Source organism: Hyalella azteca, unplaced genomic scaffold (assembly GCF_000764305.2).
Source record: "Hyalella azteca isolate HAZT.00-mixed unplaced genomic scaffold, Hazt_2.0.2 contig6269, whole genome shotgun sequence".
Lineage (NCBI taxonomy): Eukaryota > Metazoa > Arthropoda > Malacostraca > Amphipoda > Hyalellidae > Hyalella > Hyalella azteca.
Genome location: NW_025936434.1, coordinates 26,832 through 52,162, shown reverse-complemented (window position 1 = coordinate 52,162; position 25,331 = coordinate 26,832). Strand labels below are relative to the sequence as shown.

The 25,331-nt window shown below is 38.6% G+C and overlaps 2 protein-coding genes across 3 annotated transcripts; both read right to left on the bottom strand.

Moving 5' to 3' along the window:
• Positions 1-1,412: 1,412 nt before the first annotated feature.
• On the bottom strand, positions 1,413-11,150 carry LOC108682867 (60S ribosomal protein L9). 2 transcript variants are annotated; one of them, XM_018172113.2, is made up of 5 exons: positions 11,068-11,150; positions 5,714-5,867; positions 4,862-4,993; positions 3,662-3,794; positions 1,413-1,615 (listed from the first exon to the last, which is right to left on the bottom strand). In XM_018172113.2, exons 2-5 carry the CDS (start codon positions 5,849-5,851, stop codon positions 1,431-1,433), a joined length of 588 nt encoding a protein of 195 aa, XP_018027602.1. In that variant the 5' UTR covers positions 5,852-5,867; positions 11,068-11,150; the 3' UTR covers positions 1,413-1,430. The 2 variants fall into 2 exon arrangements, with proteins under 2 accessions (XP_018027602.1, XP_018027603.1); XM_018172114.2 differs by having other exon boundaries at positions 11,042-11,115.
• Positions 11,151-14,150: 3,000 nt separating this feature from the next.
• Positions 14,151-24,960, bottom strand: LOC108682866 (FK506-binding protein 2). Its single transcript, XM_018172112.2, has 4 exons — positions 24,715-24,960; positions 21,888-22,051; positions 21,472-21,584; positions 14,151-17,787 (listed from the first exon to the last, which is right to left on the bottom strand). The coding sequence occupies exons 1-4, from the start codon at positions 24,879-24,881 to the stop codon at positions 17,629-17,631; spliced, it is 603 nt and encodes a 200-aa protein (XP_018027601.1). The 5' UTR covers positions 24,882-24,960; the 3' UTR covers positions 14,151-17,628.
• Positions 24,961-25,331: the final 371 nt, after the last annotated feature.

Below are 25,331 nucleotides of genomic sequence, written 5' to 3'. Positions count from 1 at the left end.
ACCAGTAAAGTATCATGGATAGGCTACCAGCCTACCACCCACTATGCAGAGGGTGGATGCAGCGTCGGCAATATATGGATTTTTAAGCCCAAAGCGTCGCCGGCCATTTTAAAGATGCGTCGCCGGGTAATAGCATTATCATAATTAAGTAATTGGTTTAAATCTTGAGTTATTGAGGAAATTAAAAATGAACTGATTCCAAAAAAGCTCTGGTTTGCCACTATGCTGATGCCTGACAAGCTACAGTGGACAGCCTACAGGCTACAGCTACTCCTACTTAGGCTACTTGACTAACTTGAGAAGATCAAAAACTGAAAAAGCAAGCATGATATTCATATTCATGGTATCTCAATATGAGGCTTCTATCGGAGGCAAGGTGCATATAGCACAATACTAAGGTTTTTATGTTGCTGAAAAATAAGTGAAAATGTTATAGATTATAACAACTTGCTGTTGAAACTTGAATGGAGGTGGTGGTGGTGGTGGTTGCAGCCTTGCAGGTGAAGAAGAAGTCGCACGTTGACCGCTTGTAACACCTGGACTCAGCAATAGTTATTTAGCTGAAGTCTTCATCATGTTTCTCTCAATTTCATTTCCTTCTTTGCTGGCATGAGCTCTCTTTGTTATCAACAACTTGAATGGAGACATTTCAGAACTCGGGGGGACTAGAGACTCTCACCCCGGTCCTTCAGTAAACAATCCGCTACTACAAAATGAGTCTCAATCGAAGGCAAGTAACTACCGATTTACATGTATTCTAAACGCAATGCTTTTAAAGCAAATCCCAAGTCATCTGCGTTTTAAAGTTAATAATAACTATCAGCAAAATAGTTTTGCTCATTTCAATCCACTACTACCGAGGGTTTTTTTGAAAATAAGCAATCGTACTGCACTGAAGTTAAAGAATTGACAAATTCATGGCTTGATCAAGAGAATGGATCACGTTCCCAAAACTCGGAACATAAACATGACTGCAAACGCTAGCCAACCGTTTACCAACTCGTCTTTAAGCCAATCTCAAAACTTATTTATAGTCCACGTTTTTATACGCAACGAGCCTCTGATAAATCCAAAATGAAACGCCAAAAAAAATGTTTTTCCACTAAAATATCCGGCAACTAGCTCATCTGCGTGCTTTCCTTACCGGCTAACAACTTGGACGTTCTATGATAATCCATCAACCCTCAGCAGTCAACCTACTGTTTTACATCACAAAAACTGTTCAATTCAATAGCTATTTTCATCCTGTAACATTATACTGCCATTCAGGGAGTTCAAAATTTGGCGACAATCCTTAGCTCTTACTCAATATAGTTTTCAAATAGAAAACGGCGAATCTCAACTTTTTCTTTCACTTGGTAGACAGCGGCACAATAAAAATCATTTTTAGCAGGAAAAGGAAAAACAGCTGAGACGCGTCAGGCAAGACTTTATTCATCCGGAACGACAGTGCCCTTCTCGGAGACGTAGATGCCGTCCAAGAACTTCCTGATATCCTTGTTGCGCACCTTGCAGGCCTGGTGGATGGTGGCGGCAGACTGCGACACTCTCTCGATGTCGTTGCCTTCAAGGATGAGCTCGTCCTTAAGTGCTTTGGAAACCTGCACGGTCACACCTGCAAGAAATCCAAAAGTAATCATTAAATTTGCATGGAAATTCATTGTCCAAGGTTTTAAAAACACCAGGAAATACTAAATAACATTAAAGTTGAAAAAAAAAACACTTTTTTCTCTACAGGGTCTGCCATATTTATGGCAACGCACGTTTTTTTCCAATGAAACAGACAGGGGCATTATTTTTTATTGGATGAGCAGTAGCCAAGAATTACCTTAACAATTCTCAGACATATTTATTCAATTTGACCACCCTTATTTTTAATGATGGCTTCCAATCTACGCGGGAAAGCTTCACAGGAGACACGCAGCATTTCTTGAGGGATCTAGTCCCATTCTCGTGTCAATTTAGACTTAAAACTATCCAATGAATAATCGTGAGGTGTTCTGTCACTTCTGCAGACCCTACTCTAAAACAACCCAAAAAGAAAAGCCGAGAAGATTCAAATCAGGGCTTCTTGATGGCCATTCAATTTTGCTAGTGAACGCTGGGATGCGACCCTAAACCCAGTTTTGGGTCATGTTTGAGCCATGTGATGGGGCAGAGTCTTGTTGGAAACTCCATGGTGAGCCGTTGAAGTGTTCACGGGCCCAAGGTAACAACACAGCTTCCAAAATGTCCGAAATGTATCGCTGACTGTTCAATTTCACTCCTGAGGGACAAAAACGAGTGGGGACCTCCCAGTGGCGGTTACCGCGGCCCAAACCATCACGGACATGGGATTTTGACATCGTGTTGCTGTTCTGGTTGCCACAGATCCATCCCGACTCCAAACTCTTTCATTTTGACGATTAACGCTTTGTTCAATGTCAAATTTTTTCTCTTCACTGAACACCAAGTTGGGCCGCGTGCCATCCCTCAATGAGATCCATAATGTGCTAGCATCTTTCAAGCCTCATTCGTTCATGACGGTCTGTTAGTTCATGCCTTGTTTGCATCTTGTAAGGGGAGGTTTTGAGGTCGTCTTCAAGGACTCAACGCATTGATGTCTGACTGACTCCTGCTTCAGCAGCCAATTTTGCAGCTGAGCGACGAAGGTTTCTCCTCAATTTCTCCCTCGTGTTTTTGACCAATTGTTTTGTTCGGACACTTCGTTTCCTTCCTTGACCAGGTCGATTGCACGTTTCACCAGTTTCCTTGAATTTTTTACCACCTTCCACACAGTTTCACAACGACTTTGGAGCTTTTTTGCAATGACTGAATTACTCTCGCCCTTTTCAAGAAGGGTTACAATTTCATTTCTATCTACTGCCATAAGTAATAGAAAATTTAGACACCTTATACTTCTGCAATATCAAATAGATGAATTAATAGAGGATATTAAACTTCATTATAAGAGAAAATTCTCCTAGAAACTAATTTATTTTTATATAGCAATCATCCGTTACCATAAATATGGCAGGCCCTGTATATGCCTGGCTTTTTGCGCAGTATAAGTGTGACATAGTTGAAGTCTGTACTCAGGCATAGCTTTATGCTAACAAAAACGGCTAAAGGACATTGGGTTTCTCCTCACCTTCTCCCTCGTGTTTTTGACCAATTGTTTTGTTCGGACACTTCGTTTCCTTCCTTGACCAGGTCGATTGCATGTTTCACCAGTTTCCTTGAATTTTTTTACCACCTTCCACACAGTTTCACGACGAATTTGGAGCTTTTTTTCAATGACTAAATTACTCTCGCCCTTTTCATAAAGAGTTACAATTGCATTTCTATCTACTGCCATAAGTAATAGTAAATTTAGACACCTTCGATTTCTGCAATATAAAATAGATGAACTAATAGATGATATTAAGCTTCATTATACGAGAAAATTCTCCTAGAAACTAATTTATTTTTGTATAGCAAACATCCGTTGCCATAAATATGGCGGACCCCGTATATGCCTGGCTTTTTGCGCAGTATAATGTGTGACATAGTTGAAGTCTGTACTCAGGCATAGCTTTAAGCTAACAAAAACGGCTAAAGGACATCAAACCCTGTGCTTTGGGGAAGAGAATTCTGTGTTATCACTAAAAAATAACTATCAATGAGGAATGCAGCGACTAACCTGGCAACATCTTGACGTGTCGGATGTGCTTCTCCCCTAAAAAGTTTCTGATCTCAACGGACTTGCCGGCTGCGTCGATGACGGTGTTGATGGGGAAATGGGCGTACACGGACCTCATCTTGTACTGGTAGCCCTGCACGCAAAAAAAACACAAACATTTTAAACAAGTACAACTAGCAAGAATTATTGAAAAACCTGTTTCAACTGAAAATTGTTGATATCAATCTTTATCTAGTGTAGACGTGAATGGAACGATATGAAGAAATGTCAACAGAATCTTGCCCAGAGTTCAGCACATAAAACTTTATTGCATAACGCTTTAGCTAATAAAGCTGCCATTAAAGCCTAAACTGATACCTTTTTAAATGCATGCAAGAATTCGTGGTTTCCGTGTGCAATTAAATTGCATTTTAATGGTATTATCAAAGTTCATCATTATAACGACATGAATACAGCTTCTATCAAAAATTGACAAGTGTCGCAGATCACCATTGTATCAACTGGATTCCAACTTCCATCAAATATTTATATGTGTAACATTTTTTTCATTGTAATATTAACTACATTACATACAACTTATATCAAAGATTTATATGCGTCACAGTTCATCATAATATTAACTACAGTTCATACAGCTTTTTTCAATTATTCTACGCATCACAGTTAATTATTATATCAACTTTTAATAAAGATTTATATGCATCACACTTGATCATATCAAATGGATTATAACACCTATCAAAGATTTAAATTTAATAATCATCCACCTTAATAAAAGTTCTGCCAAGATTTAGTCGGCATCAAATGTATTATATATATAATTGATTTCACTTACAGGTTTTAATTTTCAACATCTTTACAACATACATAATACTACCACAAGTTATTCCTATACTATACATTCAAATTTTATTAACACAACGGAAAGTTAAAATATTAACTGAAAGCTTCAAGAAAATCTTCATTCAGACCACATGCCATGTTATTTTAAGGAGACACAAGCGAACACAAAAAATATGTTAATTATGATAATCATTATGTCATTTATGTTGATCAGAAAACTGCATGGAGATTCCCTCTATCATCCAACATTACAATATTAATTGAATTTCAAGTGTCTAACGCAGGACTCAATATTTTTGGCAGCTAATAGATTGACAAGTTAATGGCTGTCGCTGATGAAAATGTAGACACACTTACCTTGGTGACTCCAGTGATCATGTTCCTGATGTGTGTGCACAAGGTGCGGACGCAGGCAACCTCCTTGCGGGTTCCAAACCACTTCTCAACCTTAACTTCGCCGTGGGGGTATTTTTCCGAGGGTTTCAACACCTGCAAACAAAATTAAATGTATCATTTCAAATCCGGACTAGCAGTTGTCCAGGAATGATGATCCTCCAACTGAATTGTGCTTTGGCCTAAGAACAATATATGAATTGTATTTGTTGAAACAGGCCATGCTTTGAAGAACCTTCATTCAATTTCAATTATGCATGTTAAAGCAATGTTCATTTTTATTTAAAACGAAATTTTTGTCTTCCTAAAACTAAAAATCAAATTAAATTATTCAATCCAATGTACCTACTTTGTAAGCCAACTAATTCCATGACAATAAATATAGTGTTATTTTGTTATTTCCAGATTTAATATTGCAACACATCAGTTATCGAGGCAAAATTATTCAAAACACCAGGAGGGCATGTAAATATCCAGGTTTCAACCTAATAAACAACCTACAATTTACAATAGATAATACTACCTCATAATTTCATTACATTTAGGTTGAAAGCATATTGGTGCAGATATCAAAATTTTGCAATCAAGTACAACAAAAAATTATTTTTATACTTTGCAACCGACAGCTTGTCAAATAAGAAGTGAAAAATTTGTTACTTCCTATATTACTTACATTCTTAACAATTTTCATTATTATCAAACCTTTTTCTACACCAACCAAATTCACATCAAACCTTCCATCTCATGGTTTAAAAAAAAATTAACATTTTTCCAATGAATTCAGACTGGAGTGAGTAGGAATAAAGGCAGACTTACATAGATGTCCATCTGAACATGTTTGAAGGCTCTCTTCAGGACACCTCTAGGCCCCTTAACTGTGACCTCACGCTTCTTGGCATCAACAGTGACCCCCTCAGGGATTTTCACACTCTGGGAGGTGTTAATCACCCTCATGATGATGTAGGCCTACCTGAAAAGGTAAATTTGAATAATTATTATGTGCATTCATTTCTAGATTCATGGAATTATTGGTAAAATAGGTCCAAGTCTCTATATCTCTTGCTGCAAAACATCAATACCATATTAGCATAAAAAATAATCTTCATTGAAGTGCCAGGCTCTAATCAGGATATTTGGCAAATCTAACATTGCCGACAATTTTTCAAACTAAATTGTAATAACTTGAGGTAGCTTCATATTCATGAGAGGATCAACATTTTAATGGAGTCCACAGTATTCCCTAATGTCACAGAAATACAGGTTAGACATTTAGATATTGAAGAATATTTTTTGGAGGAACAGGATGAACTTGGCTTTTTCAAGTTTACCAACTAGCAGCCATAGTCAGCTCTGATCCATTCTTCCATATTGGGATATTTACTACTTTCTCAACTCAACTTTCAAAGACAACTCCTTTGCATCAATGTATAACCCAAACTATTAAAAACCATTAAAAACTCAGTAGCCACTTAAGGAACATGATGCCATTAACATCAAATAAGGAATTTTAAGTAAGGATTGGATCGTAAAAGAATGTGGTTAAATGGCAGCTACGCATCTTGTGACCTCCAGATTGGCAAATTGGGCAGAAGAGAGACACAAAGAAGATAAAACAAAAATTAATATATTCACTGTCAAACAAGATTGGAATTATGAGACCCATTAGAAAAATCTAGCAGCTTCAAACTGACACTCTTTCAATATATTGGATGATTGGGAATCTTGTGACCCAATTGTGAACATTTGTAAACACTAAGGTAGTAGGTAATTAATCTAGCAGGGATCTCACAGCTTACAAGAATGGCAAGAAAGCTCTTTTCACAGCTTTTCAGCCTCATAGGGCAGATGTATTCTATGCTGACAGGGCCGGAAAATTCCTATTTTTTCCTGAAATATCGCAGCTCTAATATATAATTTCAGCAGGTATGAAATTTCGTGGCACTAATGTCATATTTTTTTGTTTGATTGAAAAAATAGCAGTTTGCACTCCACAAACGGGTCGTTTCATAAAATTTTCAACTTCCACAATCCACAGTATATATATTTTAATACTCCTGCCTTCCGCCAAAATGACATGCAGAACGTAATAACATCAGCATCAAAACAACAAGTCAACCAAAACGTTTCCTAGAAGATCACAAAGTTGCCGTTATGTCAGAGAAGTTAGACTGCATTATCACTTGTTCAGTTGCCACTAAGTGAAGACAAATGTTAGTGACTGTTTTTAGGGTAAAATTAGAGATGTGGGGACATGGACAGTGCAGAAACACATGCATGGGACTTTACACCTCTCTTTATTACATAGTGGCAAAGCAGAGAGTTTTTAGACTCAGCCTCAAGTTCAGTTTTGAGTCCTATAAGTAGACAAGTAAAGTATCATGGATACCAGCATTATCCAATTGTGAACATTTGTAAACAATAAGGTAGTAGATAATTAATCTAGCAGGGATCTCACAGCTTACAAGAATGGCAAGAAAGCTCTTTTCACAGCTTTTCAGCCTCATAGGGCAGATGTATTCCATGCTGGCAGGGCTGGAAAATTCCTATTTTTTTCCTGAAATATCGCAGCTCTAATATATAATTTCAGCAGGTATGAAATTTCGCGGCACTATGTCATAATTTTTTGTTTGACTGAAAAATAGCAGTTTGCACTTCACAAATGGGTCGTTTCATAAAATTTTCAACTTCCACAATCCACAGTATATATATTTTAATACTCCTGTCTTCCGCCAAAATAACATACAGAACGTAATAACATCAGCATCAAAACAACAAGTCAACCAAAACATTTCCTAGAAGATCGCAAAGTTGCAATTATGTCAGAGAAGTCAGACTGCATAATCACTTGTTCAGTAGCCACTTAAGTGAAGACAAATTTTAGTGACTGTTTTTAGGGTAAAATTAGAGTTGTGGGGACATGGACAGTGCAGAAACACATGCATGGACTTTACATCTCTCTATTTAACATAGTGGCAAAGCAGAGAGTTTTTAGACTCAGCCTCAAGTTCAGTTTTGAGTCCTATAAGTAGACAAGTAAAGTATCATGGATACCAGCATTATCATACAAAAGGTATTGGTTTATATCTTCAGTAAATGTGGGAATTAAAAATGAACTGATTCTAAAAAATATCTGGTTTGTCAGTTGTCACTATGCCCTTTAATGCCATGACTAGTGCTTTCCTGCCATTTCCAGAACCAAAAGATCCCCAACAGGCAACAGATGAATTACCTATCTAATTGTTAACAAAAGTGCACAATCGGGCCACAAGTTTCCAAAGGTATTAAAAATTTATCATGCCAGAGCCACAAGATTTCAGGAATAAGTAGGAAAATTCCAATCCTGACCCAAGGTACTGGGTACATACTAGGTAGTTGGTAATTTCTTACATTAAAAGTAAGAAAAATGAGACATATTGCCTAATATTTTATTATTTTTGAAAAGGTCTTGTAAAATTGTAGTTTTTAGCTGCAATTTGTAGAAAATTCTGCCCAATATTCCAGATTCAGATTTCAGTTGTTTAAAGTCAAATTAACTTCACTAAATTCCCTCACACAGCAAATAAATTATTATGTCTCTTATTGCATGTATATTTATGTTCATTTGTTTGTTTCAGTTGCTGAGTGTATTGTTCCACCCATAGTTTCATATTTTATATTCCATTGTTTCATATTCTATAGTTTCATAGTTCTATAGTCCTAAATTATCTTGTTTATTGATCCAATTTTAATTATGAGTTTGGCAAACTATTTCTTATTGTATAAAATTTTAACACATTGGCTTTTCTTTTAATAAATGAAAATAAATACTTGAATAAAAGCAAATCCCTAAGTAATTCATTAATTCCTGTTATCTGTGACAAGCACTATAAGAGTAAAATTCAGTAAGTGAACGAGTTTGTTCCACCCGCTAGTGCGCCCGGTTACAACGTCACTCAGAACACCACACTACGCGCCAGCATGGATGAAATGTCACAAACTGTTGCCATATTAATTTAAAAGCCTTTAGAATTCAAATCTACAAAATCCATGAATTCTGATGCTGTGTGTGACTAAATTTGGCATTTTGTGATTTGTGAGACTAATTCTGACAGCCAGGATGGAATTCTAATTTTGAAGGTTCATACATTATTTCAATCCACCAACTGAAAGCACTTCAAACTCTTACTAATTCGTAATTCCTACGCCCTGTGTGAGCTGTATTGGAATGAGTTTTATTAACAATTTTTAATTTTTTAATTAAGCTTTTGCTTATGAGCTATTAAGCTTTTAATTAAGAAAATTTCAATTTTTGAATGCAGCTCAGAACGGGCTGTGTGTGTCCAATTCCTAGCTGTATTGGAATTAGTTTTTAGGTGTCTAAAACGGTCTCTTAGGGTAAATGCGGTATATTCCGACATCGTGGGTAATTCCGTCACCTCTCTAGTTTTTCCTTTATATTAAGCTTTGTTTTAGTTCCATGTGTTCGTTGATGGTTGAAATGGTGGTGTCATACATTAGTGCATCAAACTACTGCCAAAACAATAGGTCTTGGCCATCTAGCAGGAAAATATTGAGATCCATAGAGAGACAATGCACGCTACCCAGTGAGATCATCAAAAAATGTGTCAAATTTGACAGTTGACCTTGCTCTACCAAATAGTGAATAACTGGTTGTATAGGAAGAATATTATGATTTGAGACTTTTAAATAAGTCTGTTAATATATTAGGAATCCTTTAAGTATACTTGTATTTGCTGATTTCAAGTGGTAAATAAATTAATAGATGATTAAGTTGAGAAATTGATTTAGACACATGAAAACTAATTTCGTCACAACTTGAATTGGACACACACAGATTGTTCCAAGCTATGTACAAAAATTAAAATTTGCTTAATTAAAAGCTTAATAGTTGTTAATTAAAAGCGTAATTAAGTAGTGTTCAATATTCATTAGTGTTCTAATTCAAAACCGTGTTGTATTCCAATACAGCTCACACAGAACGGAATTCGAACACGTGGATGACGGCATTACGTATCAGTAGAATTTGAAGCGCGGACGGAATACGCCTCACCACGTGCTGAATATTGCCACACAGTCGGAATATAGGGATTTGGTAGGTTTGCATTCTAAAGGCTTTTAAACAAATATGGCAACATTTTGTGACGTTTCATTGTTGCTGGCGCGTAGTACGGTGTTTTGCGAGTCACATAAAGCAAACAGAACTTGAGTAATGCATACGGTTATTTTTTTATAGTTTTTCATTTCTCGATGTGTCCTTAATGTGTCGGAATATACCGCGTTCACCCTAACTTAATTATCTTTTAATTTATTTCCCACTTAAAATCAGCATATAGGCTACAAGTATACTTAAAGGATTCCTAATATATTCACAGACTTATTTAAAAGTCTCAAACCATAATATTCTGTCTACACAAACAGTTGATCACTATTTGGTAGAGCAAGGTCAAGTGAGTGGTCAACTATCAACTTTGACACGTGATTCAATATTCTCACTACCTAGTTGACTTGGATGTTTGCTCTGAGCCTGAGGATCTTAACATTTTCCTGCCAGACCTAGCTAGTGTTTTGCGGGAATCTGGCACCGCGTGGCGCGCAATAGCATGACGTCACTATTTCAATTTTCAACCATCTACGCATGCGTGAAAGTAAGACAAAGCTTAATATAAAGGAATAAGTTGAGAAATGTCAGAATTACCCACGATGTCAGAATATGGTGCGTTTACCCTATTAAAACTGCACATTGCACAACAGAGTTATTAGCCATAACCCAGAAGATAAATAAACAAAACTGTATAACACTACATCACCAATCATTGGATAATTTTAATATTTTAATTTACAATTTAAAAAACCTAAGCTTCAGCACTGTAGAATTTGTAACTTAAATCAACGAGAGACATCTACAATCAAACATGATTAGTTAAGATGCCTTAATCAAATAATATAATATAACGCGATATAAACTTTCGGGATTTGGTAACACGGACACGGTTCCAGTGCGGCTGTTGAGCCCATGACCCGCGATAGCTGGAACCGAATATTAAATTCATTGGTTTATTTCAATCAAAAATATTTATAACCAAATAAAATCACTTGAATTTGAAAAACACTAAGCAATCTAGTACTAAGTTAAAAATATCTCACCAACTTTAGGAATTATGAACACGAACCTCGGAAGAGACTAAAGAGCACTCTACGGACGAAAACAATTCGATGTTGCCACACAAAACGGCTCAGTTTTCTTTACGGTAAGCACAGCACCAATGCCCAAGAAGGCTGGTGCTAAAAAATGTAACTAGAATTGAACTTTGGGCTTTTTTGTGCGATCAAATAATTTTCATCATAAAAAAGATCTAGGAGATGTAGTGAGAACATGCTTTTAAAATTAATATCCCGTAAACAAAATTCATTTGGGTCCACTACCAAGGGCCGAAAGTCCGGCCGACACCACTAAGTTGAAATTATAAAATGAATTTGGGCCAATATTAGATAAAATGAAATATATATTAAAAAATCCTGATGAAAAGTAATAATATTTGAATTCACAGAATATAAATTCCCTCTTTTAAAATGGTGATTTTATCCTTAAAATTAATGGAGTATTTGTATTCTCGAATATCATTTGTAAGTGAAAATAAAACATAAAAAATATAATAATATAAAAAATTAGTCTCTTCCTGGGTTGATACTAATTTTTCAATGCTTGGCTGGAGACTGAAATCGGGATCACCGTAACTTTTGGTGTAATTTATCATATTGTTTTTGTTCTGTAATATTTTTTACTTCGTAAAAAAAGCTTGTTCATTAATTCGATCAAGATGGGTTTCAATTCAAATGTTATATGTGGAAAGAGTGCAAAAAATAGCGTTTAGCGCGTTAAATAAACACAAAATGTGTCCAAATATCTGATTACTCTCTCAGGAGCGTATTGCGAGTAAACATATTTATTATCAATTAGATCTGGATCGGTTTCGATTTGAGAAATATATGCGTGGAAATAATGCTGTAAGGCCAGGTTTGCCAGATTGCCGAAAAAAACGGCCCAAGTCCGCGCCAAGCGAAAGTGCGTGTTTGCCTTTCCATTATTATCCGTTAACAGTTGCACTTTTTACAATTACATGCCAACAGGGTGCGTACAGGATGACCCAGTCGTTACAGTTCAGAGTATCAGGATTGGAGCAGAGAGGTGAGATTTCAATCCCAGCTTTGTGAAACCGTTTCTGGTGAATTCGACCAGGAAGCCTGGTGGTTAAGCACGACAAACTTGGAGCAGCGCGTTGTATGTTGGAAGCCCGCAACAAACTTTGAGTGCATCGGCTATACGTCAAACGGCCGAATCAACGCTGAAACCGATATTATTAATTATTATTATTATTATTAAGCCCGCAGCAAACTTTGAATGCATCGGCTATACGTCAAACGGCCGAATCAACGCTGAAACCGATATTATTAATTGCACCTAATTTCATGATGGAGAAAGGTTGAAATTATTGATCTAGAATCTAAAATGAAATAGAATTGTATGTAATATATTACAGCAAGTGCATGAATTCATTTTTCTTCATTTGAATTCACAATTGGTATAGCTATGTATACTCTTAGCTATGTGTACTCACAGTTGGTCTAGCTATGTGTGTCTGAAGGTGTTTGCCGGACTTAGTCTAACAGCATCAATTTCTGGCGCTTTAGATCATTCTTATTGCGCCGTATTTTACTTTGGTCAGTGCAGGCAAATAATCCGGAATATCGTATGCAAACGGCGTTCGAAAATTCATATAAAGTCGTACACATGTATCGCTCCCGAGTAATACACGACGAGACCGGCGTTATGGCACCACGCGCTCGTCGTGCAAAGATACCTCAATTAGGTCAATTTGGCTTGGATAGGGGAAAATTTTCGTCGAGCATCACCATAAGATTGACATTTCCAGCAGACAAAATCGCTGTCTGAGAGATTAGACAGTCAGACACACGTTTCACGAGATGAGCAAAACTGGCTTGTGTGCGCCAAACCAGAAGAGAGTGAGGCATACCTCCATCTGGCGGCTACGGTGGAAAGAGAAATATTCTACTTTCCCTTATATATCCCTACGCTTGCTATTTTTAATAATTAAAGGCGTCCATTTTTTGCAACACATCGAATTTAAGAGATAACCTCGGAGGCAACACCCGTCTTTCTTGTGTGGTGCCTTAGCAGCTGCGCATGACATCTGAAAATGGCCAGGGTATCAGCAGAAGGTAACAGTCATCTGGCAAGTAATGAATCGTATCTGCCATCTGTGTCTGGCTTGCAATAGGCGATGACTTTCTCGGCTTATCCCTGAAGACTCGCCACGGACGAGAAGGTTGCGACGATCCCAGTTTCAGGCTGCTCACACAGCTCGGCCCACGCCAGTTCGGCAGGGCATGCATCGCTAGCGTCAGATGTTCGTCAGGGCTGCGACGTTCCCCCAACTCTCGTCTCCCATTGATATAACAGTTCCGTTCTGTCTGGTAATACTGTCCATCAGTTCAATCAGCTTGTGTCTAATCCAGCGCATTTTAGCGACGAAGATCCGACTCATTTGCTCCTACAAATGGACGCGGCAGGTATGAGGTGTAGCTAGTGATATCGTTCCAGTTAGTAGTCAGCTTCGATAAACGTACTCTGAAACATTCGAGCTCAGCAGCGAATATGATGAGCTTAAGGGTAAATATTGATAAGCTCAGTATAAATAGTTGCAGTAGTTTAAAAAGTTTAGTTACAGCCATCGAACTTTGGGCATAGTCGGATGAGTACATATAAATATTCTGCAAAATACATATAGGCACAGTCTAGGCAAGGTGGCCCAGTGGTTAAAGTTCAAAGTACCAAGATATTGGCGCAGAGAGGCGCGGGTTCGATCCCAGCTCTGTGCGACAGTTTCTGGTCAGAATCGCAAAGGAGGCCGGGCGGTTAAGCACAGCAGAATTGTAGCAGCGAGTTGCGAGTTCGAGACCGCAAAATGCTGTGAATGTTCTGCGTTGTTAAGAATCGGCGACAGGCCCACGGCCCAATAAACGCTGAAACCGCTATTAAGTACAATCTACGCAGTCTAGGCACAGTCTGCAGTGCATAGGCACAGTCTGAACAATATAAATACAGTCTGCGCAGTACAGCGCAGTGTTTATTGGTCTCTATCATTCGTTTCAATAACACTCAATTTCAAAGACATTGATTGCCTTCTTGAATACTACCACTAAAATACAAAATGGAAGGAAAAGAAAGGCGAAAGAAAGAATACGGTTTATTAGTAATTAGGTGCGACGGAGAAGGCAAGGCTTGCTCTTGGAAGCTCAATACAGCCGCACATAGAATGATCTACAGCACACCAACAATCATAAATTCATCTCAACAAGTACACAATTGTCACCTAGAGTTCTTTAAAACAAATTAAGTATTAGATTGTGAATAGAATAGAAATAAATTAATTTAGAGTTGGTGGACCACAACAATCCATTGAGCAACAACCCAAACCTTATTGGCTCGATCAGTAACGCCTTATTAGTGCACTCAAAGAAATGACACTTTGTCTCAATAGCGATGCATCTTTTGCCCTTGTGAAGGCCATCCTAAGCCAGTATGGCCCGGCCAAATGGCGGATCAAAGCTACTTCAGCTCTCTGCTCGTGCTGTGGGTAAGAAAGTATGTCACTAGTTGGACAAAGTAACCAATTCATTGCTTGGAGTGTGTGTAAAAATGGCTCGGGTTTCACCAGCGCCGGTGTTCATCTTACAGAAAAAAAGATTATTTGAGACCGTCTGCGAAAAATAAGCTTCGGTTACTGCTCGCTCTTATCATATAAAAAATAACTAATCTACGGAAGCAACAGCAGAAGACGAGCTCATCTGCCCCCTTGATTGGTCAAAAAAGTGAAGCGTACCAACCAATCACAAGGCGTGTTTCAAGCTCCACGTAGTGCATGTACGAACAAAGTGCGGACGTAGCGATCCCTTCACACTGAGCCGAAACGCAACTTCGAATGTGCGCAAGAATTTTGTGGCCCTAGAACGTAACGATACAAATCATTTATGAAAGTCGCCGCAGAATCTTTACTTCAGTTGAAATGTGCAGGGCACTTTAATGCGTAAAACAACAATTCGTGGTATTGATTGCGACAAATCAAGTCTCGATTGAGTTTTTTAGCACACGGTCGTTGAGAAGTGGCATCAGCACAAATGTGTCGAAATCGTATCAATACAACAAGAGTATTAAAAAAACAACATAGAAGATGCACTGCCATGACCTCAAGCAAAGAACCACCGCTAGCTATGCATCACACTCGACCCCGAAAATTCGCATAATAACACTGCAAATGTTAATATTTTCCCGGCAATTTTCAAGAAAACAATACCTTCGAGAACTTGCACTATTTTTTTCTTGGCAATCAAAGAAGTTTTTACAGTTGGCGATTTACATAGTAAGTCAACGGTCTTAGTGCAACTAAAAGCTGTCAGCCAATCAGCGCCCGCCTGACATGCCGCGTAGCAAGGTGCAACTAAAAGCTGTCAGCCAATCAGCGCCCGCCTGACATGCCGCGTAGCAAGGTGCAACTAAAAGCTGTCAGCCAATCAGCGCCCGCCAGACATGCCGCATAGCAGGTTAAATTCCAAGTACCATCAGTTGAACAAATTTTTAACAATGTTTATGATATGTATAGGCAGACAAAGACTAAATAGAAGCACAACGAACTTTGAGACTAATAATGTCAAGTTAACGACAGGTAACAGTAACAACGTCTTCCTTCTAACATAAAATGTGGGGAAAAAATCTCATCAATATAGAGTATGTGCCATAACAAATCAACTTCAGAGGAATGGGCAGAATAATTGGATCAATAATTATATTATTTGTTGCGTCTTTCATCACAATTACCCGCGGCAAGAACTTTAGCCTTGCAATCATGGCAGTGGATCTATAACAACGGCACCTAACAACCTTGTTTGTTATTATAAACCTAGTAACTAGTAACTACGACCACTTAACCACCACACTAATAACACTCATCTTATTACCTACAACACGAATATATTTCACAAGACACGTACAACGAATATAATCCACGAACACGAAGACGCAACACATACAAATGCCGGTGTCAGAACTAACAGGAAAGTCCTCTGATCTAGAAAAAGTGTTTCAGATGTTGCCTGTAACACCAAGTACATTGGACACATTAGCACCTACTCTCAAGTCTGAACACTAACTCGTCAAATGTTGAAAACCACAACCACGCAAAAACAACAACGATAGTAACGATCACACTACACAAAATACAAAAACAGCCATGAAAACTACGCTTACTCGCGCTTAATATTCAGAAAATACAGCATCATATGTATTACAAAGCTCTCAGTCATATATATCGACATACATAAAAAGTATTTTAAAAATACATTGAGATGTATTTGACTCTCGCATAAAATATAGTTAACTTTGAAAATAACGTTCTCTCATCAGAGCGGAGGAAAATGCTTCGTATATCATAGATAACGGAATGAATCATACATCATAGATAAAAAATGCACCACCCTTCATAGGCATTAAAATGCACCAGGTATCATAGATAAGAAAGTGTACCACGCATCATAGATAAGAAAATTCACCACCCTTCACAGGCATTAAAATGTACCACGTATCGTAGATACCAATTATACAAATAGGAGACACTAACCGTATAATTAATTAAATAGTTTCTACCAATTGACACCGCTCACAGATGGAAGCTGAATTTGTCTGATAAAACTCGTCAAAATAATGCAAGCGAGAGACCGCTGCGAATAGTTGTTAGGAAATCATCGAGCTCCTTACAATGAATTAAATTAAAAATTAATAGATACGAATTTATAAAAAAAGCAGGACAGAAATTAGAACTTACTGCCTATTTAAATGTCAAATTTAATATTTTCATTAAAAAATATAATCTTCGAAATTTCTGCATATTTGGCATTGACATGGATGAAATCTGGATAATTTTAAATTATTGGCCTTAGAGAAAGAACTGTATTGTCCGCCAAAAATTGTACACTTGAATTATTCTGCTGAAGAAAGTTCAGGCGACCGCTAAAACCGTAAATTGCAATGGATCAGAAGACCCTATTGAATAAATCGTCTGAGACGAGCGTAAAACCTCATTCAGTTAAACTGGTTCACAGGCTTTATGAAAGCCAGTTTCTACAAGATACATATAATTAGTCATAAAACCAATAAATTATTAATAAAAAATATGATTAAATATGTAAATTACGAATAAAAGGAGATAGATCCATATAATATAACGCTGGATTATCGGGCAATTGGATCAACAGAAAGGATCACAAGATGAGGACGTTAGAGGGCATAGTCATCCACGCCGTGAGCAAAAGATCAGGATGATCTAGGGAAGATCTGGATGGGCTAGATTAGATCTGGTGATCTAAGGAAACATTTAAATGATCTCGAAAATGTCAGAATGATAGGTATATAGAAGGTCTGGATGAGATAGAATGAAGATGATCGATCATCTAGATAATTAGATGATCGATGGAGCAATGACGCCCAAACATTCGTAACATGATCCGCCAAAGATCTACGACTCAAGATCGATAAAATGATCTAGTGTCGCCACCAATAGATGCAGCACATACTCTAGTTGTACCACAACTCATCCTTCGCTATTATCTAGGTGCCTAGTTGTAGGTCACCATCACTCATACTAGATGCCCTAGACGTCCTAGAGCTCGTCGTGCTTGGGTCCCGAGAACTCTTCATGTGAGATGTGGCCGTCACGATCCTTGTCTTCGTGGTGGAAGATCTCCTCAGTGATCTTGGCGGGGTCCTGACCCTTCTCCATCTCCTCGGCTGGGATCTGCTCCTGGATGTACGTCAGCACCTGAGGGGCAGCGGTAAGATAATCATGGGTCAAGATGACGACAAATATAATGCAGGCAGACAACCCGGCCGCATCTTACGAGACCACAACGCACTTTAATCTTAAACCACGACGTGTCCCATCAGGTACCTTCGCGATCTACTGTCGTACGTTCAAAAATTATCGACGACTCGTTGAAAACGCTGGTCGCCGGGCGTCTTAAGATGTCCTTAATCGATCACATCCACATCAAGACGGATCTCTGTCTCATGTCTGCCGCCAACACCTTAGCTGTTCGCAGACAAAGCTTTGGAGGATCTTGGTCTTCAGAATTATGAATGAAAGACCTCTTACTTGGTCACTGTAGGCCTACCATACCTCTTTCCTTCACTTTTCTATCTGCCCCCTTCCTGGGAAATGACACATGGAGGCTACCCACCACACCCATTTTTGCCAAGGCATCTTGCTACCCGAAATATCCCGCGAAGCCAACACGATATCTCGGCAGGAAAATATCCTCAAGTGCCACAAAAACGGCCAAGAACAGCTGTGTCCTTGCTCACCCATCTCACTCGATCGTCCCTAATGACGCATGACCAACAGCCGCACACCTCAGCTACGGTCGGCCCTACAGCATATCAAGTCCACTCAGCATCTCATTCCCTGTATTTCTTTCTCCTTAGCTTTTCGGACGCCCTTGGGGCGGGGTTTTTTTAGCCTGCCATTACTTCTTCGCCCATCTCCGCCCCTCTCTCAGAACTCCTGTCACGTCGTCCCCTTAAACGTTTCTTGCCCGAGCCTCTGAGCGCAACAAAAACACGGCAATGGGTACAACATGGGCACAATGTGGGTTAAAAGAGGGAGCAATGTGAGTACAAGGTAGGCGCAATACGGGTTCAACGCGGCGGGGAAATCAATGTAAATGTAGAAACGTAAAGATGTTAGTGGTGCATGTGAAGATGTTAGTGGTGCATGTGAAGATGTTAGTGGTGCATGTGATATCTATGTTTGTGGCACCGTGAGCTCGCGTGCCCCAGCAGGGGACAAAGGGAAAAAAATGTTGGTGCAGGACTAGTGATGATGGTGACTGCCACGCCCACAGCTGAGGAACACAATCAACTCACACCATCAGCGGGGAACACTCGTCATTATCATGAACTTGAGGGAATTATCACAAAACGGACGCGAATATCAGCGGGCAATGAAACAACAGCAGACCTTCACCGCGTTTATTGTGGCCTCTTGGACAGTACGCTTATTGGTGTACGAGCGGGACGCGTACTGAAAAGCACGTGTACAGAGAAAAGCACGTGCAGTTTGTGTGCGTACGGAGAAAAGCGCGAACGGAAAAGAGCAGGCACAGTAAGTGTGCATACAGTAAAGGATGCGTTCTGAGGAGAGCGCGAACGGAAAAGAACAGGCACAGTAAGTGTGCATACAGAAAAGGGTGCGTTCTGGGGAGAGCGCGAACGGAAAAGAGCAGGTACAAATAGTGTGCATACAGAAAAATGTGTGCGGGAAAAATCATGTACAGTGAGCTCATACAGAGAAGAGCACAGATAGTTTGTGTAGTTTGCATAATTAAGCTCAATATAAATCAATTTATTCAGTACACCCGGCAATGGCATCACTAGACAAATAACCACAATATTCAGGCCGGAGTCATAGGAATATTACTAATAACTTGCCAACAATTCATAGACAAGGGAATTAAATTCGTCACTTGAAGAAACTGGCAATATTCAGGAGATTTTGTGCTTTTATACAGAGGAAATACACTGCATTGTATGCAGAAAACACATTGCACTATTGCAAGATAGCAGTAAGATTAATATTAAGATATGATATACTATAAAGTCTTCACCTACAAAGCTAGACCAAATTTAATTAGTTATATCCCAACTAATGAGATTCACCACATTAGTTATTTACCAGCCATTTAGCTTAACCACACAAGTTATTTACGAACTATTTAGCTGTAAGACAAATCTACAAGCTTAATACTACCGAGCATTCACTGCCATCTCATTTTCAGGCCTACATCATTGAAGGTGTAGGCCTAAAAATCATTTTGTATCTGTTTCCCTAAAATATTAAATTGGTANAGAATTCCAACCTTTTTTTAAGAAAATGGAGCACAGAAAACTCAATTTTAAAATCATGATAACAGAATAGATGTTTGTACAGTTCAAAATTCAGATAAAAAATATTTCTAAATGAGAATCATGCTACATGCAAAAATAATGGAGTATAAAGTGAAGGATGCTTTGCTGCAGCAGTGCTGAGGTGCTGCTGAGCATTCAGCGGTGCAGCACTAGCAGCACTCCAGCAGCACACGCAGCAGCTGTGACAGCAGCAGTGACAGCAGCAGCGGCAGCCGCAGCAGTAGGCTAAGGCAGAGGAAAAACACTTGACAGGCAGACAGTAAGTACACCAGACAGGCAGACAGTAAGTACACCAGACAGGCAGACAGCAAGTACGGTACGTACGCTAGAAAGGCAGACAGTAAGTACACTTGACAGGCAGACAGTAAGTACACCAGACAGGCAGACAGCAAGTACGGTACGCTAGAAAGGTAGACAGTAAGTCCACTAGACAGGCAGATAAGTACACTAGACAGGTAAAAAGTAAGCACCCAAAAACATTTCAAACCAGTACCATGTATACATCAGTGATGATGCATATGGTCTTAAGTTTTGTGTTAGTAAAGCTACTAGTAATATTCCACACAAAAAACGCCCAATTGAAATTTATACAAAAACTTATTTTAAAACCAAGGTTCCAAGCAACGATTTTTTACAGTAGAAAAAATAATAGGCAAAAATAAACTAGGTAGCGCAGGGGAGAGAGCATACAATATGCATAGAGCATAGAAAGGACTGAACGCAGCAGAAAATTGGGTAGATAACCACATAAAAAAGAGGAATAGTGAACACCAGAAGAATAGTGAGAAATGAGGCTAGAAAGCAACAAATTCATAGAGTCTGGAGTCAAGCTGAAGCTGAGTCAGGCATGTGCTGAGTCAAGCTGAAGCTGAGTCAGACGTGTGCTGNCCGCGTTATAAACATTTGGCACCGCCGCGTTATCAACATTTGGCACCGCCGCGTTATCAACATTTGGCACCGCCGCGTTATCAACATTTGGCAAGAGCGCGTTAGCAACGGCAATAACCACTGTCTCACCCCAAGCGTAAGCTAAGAAAGATAAGGCGATCTTATTTGAACTTGTCAGAGGTAGGTATATTAGATAATTCTGCATTGCAGCATTAGTGATAAAATACATTCATAAAATTAAATAACTTCAAGTTTTCAGCTAAATTTTTCAAACCAAATTATTTCAGGCGTGCCTTGAAGTTCCAAATGTCTTAAATCACGATGCTTCCTCACTAGGCAACAATTGGAAGTAATCTTACTCCCTGAAATGCTAACGTGTTTAGATTCGCTTATGCAACACATTCACAGCCACGTTGCAAAAGTCACCTACAAGCGACCTCAGATGTTTTTAGCATGCCATGATTCAAACCTGCAACTCATGACTCCTAGCTTGCAGCCCGTGATAACTCTTCAGCTAATCAAAGCCCATTGCAGATTTAACTTTTATTTATTTTTCGTTATCTGTAATCTTTTACCCTCATCAAATTCCATCGAAACTTGAAGCCAAACTCTGAAGTACAAGTAATAAAGCAAGACCATTGCCCGTGCTGACCTCCTCCTTGCTGAGCTTGTTATCCTCGTCCTTGTCTATTGCCTTGAAGACGTTCACTTGGGGCGGCGCCTCCCCGATCTCCAGCAGCTCTACATCGAACAACAGCGTCGCACCTGCAACACCGGGGGGCGTTAGTGGGTGGGCAGTGGGGAGGGATGGGGGGTTCTTGTGTTGTGTTATAATTGGGGCCAAAGGGAGTGTGAGGGTGGGGAGGTGATGAGGAGTGTGAGGGTGAAGTGTTGTGAAGCAATGCTCTATATTGTGTGGAGTGTAAAAAAACAGATGGAATGGTATTAATCATAAGTGTAATGATAAAGTGCACAAAATATATCATTTTCAGTTCGATAAAGAAGAAAAAACTTCCACTTTAACAATAAATTCTAAAAGTAAGACAAGAAGAATTTTAGAGAATGCACCTGGTGGGATGATGTCACCAGCACCGCGATCACCATAAGCCTTGTCAGCAGGGATGGTGAGCTTCCTCTTGTCCCCGGGGCACATGTCAACCAGACCCTCGTCCCAGCCCCGGATCACCTGACCCACTCCAAGCTGGAACGAGAATGGGTCTCCTCGGTCCACACTGCCCACAAATAAACATCAATATTGATAAAAGACATGAAATTATAGCAGATAAAAGTTATCCCAATCCAATGACTGATCCAATGACTGAGTTTCTTATAAAAAAATTGTGAGTAGTGGAAAAAAATAACAAAAACGTGAAGTCATGGATGGACGGACGGACACACAGACAGACAGACGGACGGATGGACATGATGAGCACAATTGCGACTTTTTTCCATTAATGAGAAAATGTGCTAAATACAGTTTGTCTAAGTAGAAAATCCATCATACAAGTTATTTAAAAACATAAGAACAAAGAAATTTGTATAATGTAAGGCAGCTCAGGAAAGATCAGAGCAAAAGTGACGTCACTAACTGCATGTTGCTATTGGCAGCTAGCCAGCTAGGGATACCTGCAGCTTGACAGTTTGGCAAATAGCTTTGCTATTGATAGTTGGCAAACAGCCTTGCTATTGTTTGTTAGCAGGCTGCCTCTATTTACTGTTAATCTATCTTCCCATCAACAATGAATGCCTCCATAAGCAATCAACTAATTGATGGAACAAACATTTCCCTGCAATAAGTCATAAGCACAGTTATTTTTATAATCCTGCAGGGCCAAACATTTCAAATTACAAGTTAGGAAGTCTAGAATCAGTCATTCAGAAGGGTTCATAAGGAACTTCTAACCATTGCACCAGAGTTTGTGCATTACCAAGTTAACAAAATAAAGATGCCACACACTAAGGGTCAATCTAAAAGTGCATAGCCATTATATGCCAGAACTTTCCATCCATTGATGAGGTGTTATACTGCCAAACGGGGTAACAAGGGACAGGTGGGGTAATAAGCGAGTCCTCCAAAATTTTGTAGAAATGTTGTAGCAGCTAAACTAATCAAAATATGGCCAAACTAAAAATAGTGGAGTAAAGTTCAGCATTTTTACTATCTATGCAGCATAAAGAAATCGTACACTCATTACCTCTAAAAAATCCCTGAAAAAAGTGTGAAAAGTAAGATTTTGGAAAAGTACCTCTGCTAAGGTGTGTAGCAGAAAAAATATTTGTTGAATTGAAAAATTGTACTTACATAAAAGTTGCACACAGGAGTTGGCTTAAAAATGTGATTGACAGAATTTTCATATCTCATTCCAAGAAAAAATGGCAGCCATTTCCGCAAAACGGGGTAATAAGGGACACGCCCCCCCGGGGTAATAAGGGACACCCCTAAAATTGCATTTACAGTATAACCTTGGTTTGCAAAGGCTCCAGTTACTGAAAAAAAAATCAATTAACAACAAAGAATTTTGATTACAATTACTTTGCTCAGTGAAAAAAATTTCACTTCACTAAAAATTACTGGATCAGTCATCACAAAATTGTGCATAGAATGTCATAGATAGAATTGAGCACTGGGCAAAAAAGAATGAAAAGTAATTAACCTAAACTAGGATTTATTTCTCCAAAAACATNGTCAGAATGACCCATAAAAGGCAAGAATTGCATCGCTTTTTGGACGATGTCTCTTGAACATGAGCGAGTCTGAACCATTGTAGCGCTTTCAAAACCCTGTTTAGTTCTGAAATACCTACATCTAATACACACAAGCGCAAATCATTATATGTATATTATATACAAAATATGTAATTTGAAGTAAATAATGGCTTATTACTGGTATTGTACTTCTATTGATTTCATTATCATTTTTGGGAACGCGTTACTGTGCTTAACATCATCGTACGTCATCAAGTATCTGTCTCTTATACACATCTAGATGTGTATAAGAGACAGCAATTAACAATATTGGGATTTTCTCTGTGTTGCCTGATGTAACGTTCATGCCGAGGCCGATTTCTGACGACCTGCAAACCTGTTTCTAGTTGCCACTTGCCTGGAACGTTTTTTTTTTCAAGGCGGAACGCTTTTTTTTAAGTGAACCTCTAATCTTAGATTTCCACTCTGGTTAGTAATAGATGAGTACACTCTGCATGCTTCAAACATTTTAAAATGGAGTTTAACTCAAGTGAAGTTTAACTCATGCCTCATTTCCAGATTATTTTAGGAGCCTTTTATATTGCATCTAGCACTTTACAAATAGCATATGGACTTTTTTTAGAGATGCCATTCGATAGCCCTCGCAAATACCTGCAAAATGAGCACAAACTCGCTTATGAAATGTTTCATGGTAAGAAATTATTAACAAAAACTCTCAAAACCATCCCTTATTACCCCATTTGACAGTAGTTTTTGTAACTCAGCAATACCTGCTAGGCTATAAAGACAAATTAATTAGTCCACTTTGTTATAAGAACCAAAATGATGGCATCCCAATTGGGCGAATTGATTGGAAAGCAATGAATATCCATCAACTTTTATGAGTAATCCAAAGAATGAAAGAAATATCAAACTTCAAGTTGAAAAATTCAATTAATGAGTCAGGAATTGTATAGGCCTACCGTCAAACGGGGTAAAAAGGGACGGTTTTGAGCATTTTTTAGTAGTAGTCTATTGTTTAATTGAAAGACATTAATATAAGTTAAACACATAGTTACTTGGGTTCAACTATAACATTGATAAATAACAAAGTTGGTAAATTCTAACAGATAGCTAGTACCTAGTAGCCTAGTAAAGTATAGGAATTTCGGCCTCCAACTTATAGCTAGGCCTATCATGATTTTCTTACCTGGAGTCGAATTTCGTTCCATCCTCCAATGTGCCGGTGTAATGCATAGAAAGCATATCTCCTGATTTAGATTTAACTTCACATTCGTTTGTAACAACATTTTCAACAACTAACTCACTAGCAAATGCTAGCGAAATAAAAGTAAGGAATAAAATTGAGCGGAACATTTTCCAGAATTTCTTTTCACTCCGGCACGCTCAAATACTCCCAGCTTTCTGATGCGTTTAGGGTCAAAACAACACGTCTAACATCCAACTCACCGCCACCTGAGCAACGCAAAATGAAAGTTATTTCAAAACGTCATGAGTTGCCAAAAATAAAAAATTCTATGAATGACTAATTCAGTAATTTCAGTTCAATATCTATAAGAGGGATCATAAATTTTTTCTGTAAATTGTAGTCGGAAAAATTCGATTGTCTGCTATGTATTAGCTACAATGTATTTCTGACCGAGCTTTTCCACATTCTGACCGACGAACATTTCCACGAAAATATATATGTATGTACCGATGGAACTTGCGAGCAGAGGTGGGCAGTAGCGCGTATATATGATGGCAGTGGCAGTGGTACCTAATGTACTAACTGCCTAATGTACTACTAACTGCTGAGTCTTTTCT

Coding starts and splice junctions, on each gene's coding strand:
- LOC108682867 (XM_018172113.2), bottom strand. CDS start 5,851: ATGAGGGTGATTAACACCTCCCAGAGTGTGAAAATCCCTGAGGGGGTC. Junction 4,994..5,713: donor ATGTTCAGATGGACATCTAT/GTAAGTCTGCCT, acceptor TTTTGTTTGCAG/GTGTTGAAACCCTCGGAAAA. Junction 1,616..3,661: donor ACACGTCAAGATGTTGCCAG/GTTAGTCGCTGC, acceptor GATTTCTTGCAG/GTGTGACCGTGCAGGTTTCC.
- LOC108682866 (XM_018172112.2), bottom strand. CDS start 24,881: ATGTTCCGCTCAATTTTATTCCTTACTTTTATTTCGCTAGCATTTGCT. Junction 22,052..24,714: donor GGAACGAAATTCGACTCCAG/GTAAGAAAATCA, acceptor ATTTGTGGGCAG/TGTGGACCGAGGAGACCCAT. Junction 17,788..21,471: donor ACAAGCTCAGCAAGGAGGAG/GTCAGCACGGGC, acceptor GCTGCCCCTCAG/GTGCTGACGTACATCCAGGA.